We start from the raw sequence: 9,056 nt of genomic DNA on the forward strand, positions 1-9,056 counted from the left end.
GTTCTACATTACCTGGTCCCCAGGATGGTGGTACAGTGGTGAAATGAAGCCAGATTCCCTCACTATCTTAACATCGGATGCTCTTCCACCCCAGCCTTTGGACAAGAAGGTGATGCTGCCTGCAGGACTACACGCAATCAAATATTTTACCGTAGTCCACTTCTTATAGCTGGAGTAAGATTTGGCCCTGTGGAAAAAACAAAGCATGGTTAGCATTCAGAAGTTACCTGGCCAAGTAATCATGAATTACATATTATTTGGTGTCTTTACCTGGCTTTAAGCCCCTTTGGATGTACAATTCTGATTTCAAAACAATCAATGATTGATGTGAGGCGAGGAAATGTGGCCTTTATCGTTGGTGGTATGGTTTGTCTGATGCAATCCCTGTCAGGCCAGTGAATGAGAAAGGTGATCTTTGCATACAGAAGATTCAGCCAACGTTGAAATATGTGGCGGATGGTAGACTGTCGTTGGTCCAGTATTTGGCTCAGCAAAGCAATAGACGGATTCTGGCGTAGCTTGAGCAAACAGAGGAAAAGCTGGTCCTCGGTCGACAATCGAAAAACCTTAGGTGGTGACTTGATAAACTGAAGAAGGTAGCGATGTAGACAGTCAAACACTGCCCAGTCAATCCCAGTCATGGCCCTGCATGCACTGTTGTTGCCTCGAACAGCATTCACAGACAATCGCTGCAATGCAGCATCACATTCTCTTCTGGCCTCATCTCTCTCTCTCCTGAGATTGGCTACCTCTATTACAATAGCAACCTGCTCCCTGTGCGAAACTGGCCTGTTGCTCAGTGTACCGTCCTCAGTGAGAGGTTGTTCAGTAGGCTCAGTGAGAGGTTGTTCAGTAGGCTCAGTGAGAGGTTGTTCAGTAGGCTCAGTGAGAGGTTCTTCTTCTGAAGGTGACCTTTGTTTTCTTTTGGCTGACAGGACCTTCCCATCATCACCAGCCTCTCTCTTCCTGGCATTTTTGTAGCGCCGTAATTTAACTCTGCCTTGTGTCAATTGCTGCCGATGTGGAAAAATAGATGGGACATAATCCGGATGACTACAATCATTCACATGGAATCCTGAAACCAGTAGAGTAAGTGTAAGCCAAATGCAGATACTCATTCAAAAGAACTTTATACAGCTTTGATTAAATGCACTCATCAAATGTAGTCATTAAGAGATGCCACCTATTTGAAAGAAAGTCCCCTATTTTCTGTAGAAAAAGATGCCTTGAAGATTCATCTGTTTTATGACGACTTCGAAACGTTTTTTGGCCAATGTCAGTGTAATGTTTTTTTAATTGTCTCTTAAAGAAATTATGTTTGGCTTCATAACGCATGCACCACATGTGCAGAATTGGGCCGATGTTCCTTATATTGCGAGGATAATGTAGCATGAAGTGATGCTTTGGTAAGAGATTGATTGAAGGAAATAACTGCTTGAAGAGTCGATGGTGGTCAATGATTAAATGTTTGAGGTATATGGTCATGCCTTCTGACAGGATTGGTGAAAATATGATGTCCACGATCTGAAGAAGCAAAAGTAGAAGATGCCAGTACTTATCATCTGTCTGTATCAAATCACCAAATACAAAGGCATATTGCGTAATAAGCACCAAGACTGTATGGCATTCAACCCCAAATCATTACTTCCATCAAACAACTTCACTCTTGGCGGACGATTTCGCTGTTGATTGTAACCATAGTCAAAAGCATGTATTCTACCAGCCAGTTGTTCAGCATTTAGGAAGTTGTCCTTAATGTACTGCAGAACAAGTTTCACTTCAAACTGACCAACCCCCTCTAGAATATCATGCATTATGTCTACAGAAAAGTATTGAATTTTTATTGAATACTGAAGTGAATTCAACAGACAACTGTGTTTCACACCATATACATGAGATAGTGTAGGATCTGTTTGAATAGTTTGACAGTGCTGTGCGTGCATCTCAACAGTTCTTAGTACAACTTTCGGATAGTCCTCACAGAACACAGATTGAAAACAATGTTTCTCAAGCAGACAGAAACGACAACAATAGCGAGCCCCAAATGATTCCACAAAGCCAAACAGACCATGCAAACCAAGATTATCTCCAGTGACCTGAACTAAGGTACCATGAATCACGTGTTTCAACATGGGAATTTGAAGTCCCTTTCTTTCCAGTATTTTAAGATCATGAACAAGGGGCTCAAGTATGGAATTAAACCCATAACGCTTGATGTCCTGCGCATGGAACAGAGTACACAATTTAACATTAATCAAAGAGGAATTAAAGATTGGGGGGAAATTTCTTAATGTAAAATATATAGCACCTAATTTATGTAAGCCCTTTTTAGAGCCCAAGGGATTTGCCGTTTCAAAGTCGTCATAAAACAGCTGAATCTGCAAGGCATCTTTTTCTACAGAAAATAGGGGACTTTCTTTCAAATAGGTGGCATCTCTTAAATCTGCATACACACCTTCCTTGTGAATGTGCCTGGGCTTGAACATGTCTGCAAGTTCTGGATTTTGAAAAATGTTCTTAAGTGTTTCCAAAATGGGAACATATGCAAACTTATCAGTTACAATAACCTGGTCATTATGTTCTTGTAGTTCTGTTTCTTCTACTGTCAAATCTTGTGCCAAGCACCTTTTCAATAGGTACAAGACTTCCCCATTTTTCTTTTAAGTGTTTGTTTCTTTTAGCTTCAGAATTTAAAGGTGTGAATGGGTTTTCCAATTTTTTAAAGGATTGTTCTATTTTTTCTTTACTATCTGTGTCCTGTGAGGATACGCACTGTAAAGCCGCATCTTTAGCCTGACTATGAATATCAAAAAATACTTCTTCCATGGATGACACAAAACTATTTACACTAGACTGACTTAATCCACCTGCTTTGAGTTGTGCGACAGCAGTGGCACATATCTATGGTGCTCTTATTGGACTTTCTTAAAAGATAAGATGTCGACATCTCAACTAGACCATCTGTCACCCCCTCTTCTACACTGCTTAAAGGAACATCATTGTCAACCTGTTGGTCAAAATTCTCAGTGTGTTTGAATGTTTCCTAAAACCAGAAAAAGTACCAAACACACAGCTACATCCAGTGTGAACACATTTCTTAGCGCCCGGTGTTTCGCCCTTTCGGCTCTACGTTGCCACATGACTATTTCACCTGTGTGTGTTTGTCCCTCTTGGCAGGGAATGAGACAGAGGAATCCGGAGAGCAGGCAGAGGAACGAGTGATCGTTTTTGTATATGATGGTATATTCTCCATCTTTTGATCCCATCATCCCCACTCCACTAAAGCTTAGCTCTACCTGCAGGCTAGAATGCGCCATGTCCCCCACAGTGCATTTGATGTGAATTTGTATATGATGGTATATTCTCCATCTTTTGATATTTTGGGCTCACATGGTTTGGAGCTGAAAATAAAGTTGTTGAATGCATTAATTTGTGTTAAGTTGTCATTTTTACTCACTTCATGGAATATTTGTAATTAGACTTTTAAATGAAGTGTAAAAATAACACCACACAGATTGTATTTAATAAATAGTGGCACGTTTCTTTGACACCATGCAGTGTTAATTGATGTTAAAATTCTACTCTATCAGAGTTGGTTTTTCACTGTAAGAGTAAATTATCAACACAGCAGTGTGTAAAATCAACACTTATCTGAGTCAACTGACCCTCCAGTGTTAACGTTTAATAACTCAATGCAGTGTTAATGAGCATAGGAATTTAACTCAATCAGAGTTGATTTGTTATCACAGAAGAGAGAATTATCAACACTACTGGGAGTGATATTAACACTCCACAGAGCTAATTAACCTGTAGTGTTAAGTTTAAACAACACAAAACAGTGTACACCAGTGTTACCTTTTTACTCTATTTAGAGTTAATTTAACTCTAAAACTTTAACACTAGGGAAAGAGTCAGTTTAAATCAAATTTGGAGTAGGACCATATACACTCCGGAATAGTGTTACATTTAATTCTTTAAGTGTTACTTTAACACTGCAAGATTTACTGTGCAGAAGCGCAAATAGTGTAACATGATAAAACATGTGATATAAGAACATGACGCTGATAGTAAATAGGTACAGGATGGAATGTAGGTTACCCCCTCTTTCTGTAGATGAAGGGCGATTCTTATAGAAAATCATTCAGATTTTCATGATTGTTTAACCCTCTCCTGAGGTAGCCTACTATTTCAATGAATTAAGATGTAACAGGATTCTGACTCTTAGCTGTTGATGGTGAACTGACTAACTCTTCTTGTTTACAAACAAATCAGATAAGTGTATGTAATTGTGTGTCCCCATAAACCAAGTAAGCATATAAACCCATATACAAACAAAATACAAAGGACAGCAATTTAGAAGGAATAGCAAAAATGTGTTCCTTTTATTTTCATATATATTGCGTGCAGTGCTATAGTATGTGTTTGGGTTTGTGGTATGTGTATGTGTATGTGTTTGTGTGTACAAAACAAAAATAACAAATCAGGTTGAAACAAACACAAACCTTACTTAAACACTCAATGAAAAATAATATAGAAAGTTCAAGTCCAGAGTTCTAGGTTCCAGGTGGAGGTGAAGCAAATGCGGTAGCGACGAAGGAAGATGGGTTGGGTTGGCGCGTTGCACACGCGGACTCAGTCCTTCTGGTGGCAATGTGGATAACAATCCTCGGAGTTCAGTCTTAGGGTACAAGTCGCTGCTTGCTACCCTACTCGGTAGCTGTAAACGTCCACGGTTTGATTGTTGACAACAGTTTACCCATAATAGCCTAAAGTGTTTGGTGTGTTATGTGTTATATGATCTGTGTGATCACAAGATAGTTTGATAGCGTTTATTATTTTCCTGGTTGAATGTCCAGTGTTATATTGTGGTGCTATTTTATCTGCATTCTATGGTTATTTAAAAATAAACATTATATTTATACTTTTTCTACCACTGCCTCTGTGGGAGTTCATTTAAATGTGACAGGACATGTGTGGGAAACCCAGCTAGTATACCACCCCGCCACATACTCATGAACAATAATACTTTACTTGTGTCTCATATGAATGAAGCCTTATGTAAATTATTCAATGTGTATCAAATTGTTATTGAGCGAGTGACATGACCTTTGGGACATTTCATCATGACCTGGGGAAAAGATGATCTCATCACTAAATTGTACCACGTCGTTGAAATCAGACTGGATCAATAAATGGTGGAGGTGTGGTCCTCACATGGAAATGTACTCATCACCATGACAACAACCAGTCAGTCATCTGAGGCCCTATGACAACCAATACCTCCTATGAAACTGTATATAATTCTGATGTATCAATGTATCAATTTAGAACCAAATCTGGGTTGCTTTTGTTATGATAAATAAAAACCTGTATCCATCTGACTCCCTAGTCTCCTGAGAATTAATTTCTACCACACTGTGTTTAGATTGGCTTATTAAACATTTAAAGTTTAAATAATTCCATGGAAATTGCTGGCTTTGGTCCACGTTAGAATAGTTATTGCTTTAATTAAGGTGATATACTTTGGGGGTCATTTAAGAGATAGCTTTACTTTCTTAATGTGATTGGTGTGAGTATGGAGAGGTGTCAATGGATTTGTACGGTTAAAGTTTCCCGTAATGAAATTGTGCTCAATTACGTCTGCGATTAGGGAGAGGTTATTGTGGGAGCCAATTAATGGAGGAGGCGTAATGTTCAACAGAGCTCTCCCAATATTAACTCTAAAATAAAACGTCATGAAGGTACGCTTTAGGACATGTACTTGTACTGTTAATTCATGATAAATATTTTTTTATATTTTGCTAACATATCAGCCCAATAGAGCTCTCAGGTCTTTTGCTAGCATATCAGCCCAGTAGAGCTCTCAGGTCTTCTGACGCTGGTTTTCTCTGTGTACCACATGTACAAAAGAAGAGGTTTGGTGAGGCTGCATTCTCATTTTATGCACCCAGATTGTGTCTTCACTGCCAGTTTACATTAGGGATGCAACCTCAGCACATACTGTATGTTCAAGTCAAGACTAAAAACCCATCTTTTTAATATTGCCTTTAAATGACTAAATAATTAAATTATGATTATATAATGATTGGAGCACTTTGAGCTGCAACGTTTGCAGGAAACGTGCTATACAAATAAAAAGTTGTTGTTATTATTATTATTATTATTATTAGGCCTATTATTATAATAATTTTTTTTCCCACACGCAGGCTTTCTTAGGCATTGTTCTGTCCAACTACTGTTGAAATCCATTTGATATTTAGGGCTGATTTATGACTGAAAGCATAGCATGCCGCATGTTAAAGATTAAATGGGTACGCCTCCCTCTGCCTCACGTTGTATTCACCGCATATCTCAGTCTGAGCAGGAATGTGGGCCATCAGTGGTGCACTTTGAGCAGGTCGCTGACTGACTGACTGACTGAGCTAACCGATTACATAAACACAACTTAAGACGACTCCCATACAATGACTAGGTAGAGGCAGGACTAATGATAGTGCATGGAGGACCAAACCTGGTCAGGTAAACCAGTAGCCTTGTGTGACACGTGGAGATGGAAACTGTGAAGCGATGGAAGGCAGGATGGGGCTATCCCACAGGTGTGCTCTGCATCTACGGGTTCTTCAGTACTGTGAAACCTCTGGAACCCTTCCTGTTCACATACCTGACGGGGCCAGACAAGAACCTGACAGTGGAACAGGTAATAATAATAATAACAACAATTCATTGTATTTATATAACACTTTTCCGGGGCTCAAAGACACTGAACAGGTACAGTAACAACTTCAGCTCAGTCTCTCTTTTAAGAGCAGTTTCAGACCGTGTTTAAATATGCCACTTTATGCAATCCTTATCCATTTGATCTCTCAATCAAGTGTGTGAGGTTAAAGGTTAAAGGTTAAAGACAGACAAGGTTTTACAAGCTTATGATGTATTAAAAATATGAGAAACCCACTCTGGGTTCCAGTCTTTTGACTTAAGTGACCTTTGAACTCCAGGTGACCAATGAAATCTTCCCTGTGTGGACTTACTCTTACCTGGCCGTGCTGGTCCCTGTGTTTCTGCTCACCGATTGGCTCCGCTACAAGCCGGTAGTGGTGTTCCAGTGTACCAACCTCACAGTGACGACAGCCATGTTGCTGTGGGTCCAGGGTGTGGCAGCCATGCAGGCCATGCAGTTCTTCTACGGCGTGGTGACAGCCAGCGAGGTGGCCTACTTCTCCTACGTCTACAGCGTGGTGGACGTGGAACACTACCGCAAGGTAATTACCGAAAAATGCCGGTTGAGAGAGGACGCTGGCGTTGCTTGTTCGCGGCTTCTCCACCCGAAATCTAGGTGTAATTGCAGTATACAGAGTAGATTGTCCTACAAAGACACTTAGATTTAGTTTTCAGTTTGTAAAGCGTCTTTGAGTGTCTAGAAAAGCGCTATAAGTCTAATGTATTATTATTATTATTATTAAGGCCACGTCTTACTGCCGCAGCGTGCAGCTGCTGGGCTACACCGTGGGCTCCGTGTCGGGACAGCTGCTGGTCAGCTTCAGCCTCATGTCCTACCACAACATCCTGGTCCTGACCCTGGTGTTGACCTCCATCGCTCTGGTGACTTCCTGCTTCCTGCCTATGCCGCAGAGGAGCATGTTCTTCCACCGCGGTCCGGGTGACGATAGAGAGGGGAAGCGTACGACTGGAAGTATCGAGAGAAACACTAAAACGGACCCGCATGAGCAGCTAGCGTTGCCAGGAGGAGGGGACGTGATTGAGGGTCCTGGGGGGCCAGTAAGGGCAGGAGGAGGGGACGTTATTGAGGGTCCTGGGGGGCCAGGAAGGGCAGGAGGAGGGGACGTGATTGGCGGTCCTGGGGGGCCAGTAAGGGCAGGAGGCTGCTGTCGGGCTCTCCTCCAGCTGTGGCGAGACTTCCTCCAGTGCTATTCCACCAAGCAGCTGGTGTACTGGTCGGTGTGGTGGGCGCTGGCCACCTGCGGGTACAACCAGACAGTCAACTACGTCCAGGTGCTGTGGGAACACGTGGAGCCTTCCCACAACTTCACAGTCTACAACGGAGGGGTGGAGGCTGTGTCCAATCTGTTTGGTGAGTATAGCTCCCGTAGACATCTTTAGACTTCAAACAAACCCAGCAAACAAAGAGTCCAAAAGACGTCCTCAGGGAAGCCGGAATGTGGGCTCAGATGACGTCTTTCTTTTCTGGACGTCCTAGAAAGACGTAATCTGGACATTCTAGAAAGACATCACCTGGACGTCCTAAAAAGACGTCATCTGGACGTCGTAGAAAGACGTCATCTGGACCCACATTCCGGCTTCCCTGGAGGACGTCTTTTGGGACTCTTTGTTTACTGGGGAAAACCACACAATAACAAAAAACTATCAAACCATAAAACAAGTTTGTGAAAATATACTGATGAAAATACATTACAGAACGTTGTTATTTATCCAAAATAACACGAGATAAAGAATCATAAAGAGTCGATCAGTTCAGATAAACGTAAGTGTTCCCTAAAGGTGCGGTGACGGCCTACGGCATAGGCTTCACGCAGGTGGACTGGGCCCAGTGGGGGGAGGTGGCTCTGGGGTCCTTCTCTGGGCTGGGGGCCGCCGCACTCTTCCTCATGACCTTCACCAGCAGCATCTGGGTGTGCTACGCTGGCTACATCGTCTTCAAGTGCTTCTACATGCTGCTTATTACCATAGCCATGTGAGTTTTTCCAAGACATACCAGGAAAACAAATGCCAACTTCTTAAAAAGGTCACCGTTCGCCAGCTTCTGTCTTTACCATAGGTTCCAAATCGCTGCTGACCTGTCGATGGAGAGATACGCACTGATCTTTGGATCGAACAACTTCGGTGCTTTGGTCCTTCAGACGATCCTCACGTTAGTGGTGGTGGACAGCAGAGGTCTGGGCCTAGACATCATACCACAGGTGAGTCTGTTGTTCAGGGACAAACGCAGAAGTCCCTTCTTTGCTTTTAAGCTAAACATTTCCAAGAGCGAAGGCCCAAACCCTTAAAATAGTTAAATCTAACCTAAAAACCTTCATGTT

The 9,056-nt window shown here is 42.0% G+C and overlaps 1 protein-coding gene across 1 annotated transcript in view; it reads left to right on the forward strand.

Annotated features, from left to right (window-relative positions):
* Positions 1-6,550: 6,550 nt before the first annotated feature.
* Positions 6,551-9,056, forward strand: part of LOC308175226 (thiamine transporter 1-like) — a gene marked incomplete at both ends in the record, with an annotated part of 2,935 nt that continues 429 nt past the window's right edge. The window contains 6 exons of the mRNA XM_080550933.1: positions 6,551-6,697; positions 6,996-7,259; positions 7,462-7,657; positions 7,823-8,089; positions 8,518-8,710; positions 8,795-8,936. Coding sequence (XP_080407059.1) covers positions 6,551-6,697; positions 6,996-7,259; positions 7,462-7,657; positions 7,823-8,089; positions 8,518-8,710; positions 8,795-8,936 — 1,209 coding nt within the window. The remainder of the gene's footprint in view (positions 6,698-6,995; positions 7,260-7,461; positions 7,658-7,822; positions 8,090-8,517; positions 8,711-8,794; positions 8,937-9,056) is intronic.

The sequence above is a fragment of the Nansenia antarctica genome (assembly GCF_963989245.1).
Source record: "Nansenia antarctica genome assembly, contig: SCAFFOLD_158, whole genome shotgun sequence".
NCBI classification, from domain to species: domain Eukaryota; kingdom Metazoa; phylum Chordata; class Actinopteri; order Argentiniformes; family Microstomatidae; genus Nansenia; species Nansenia antarctica.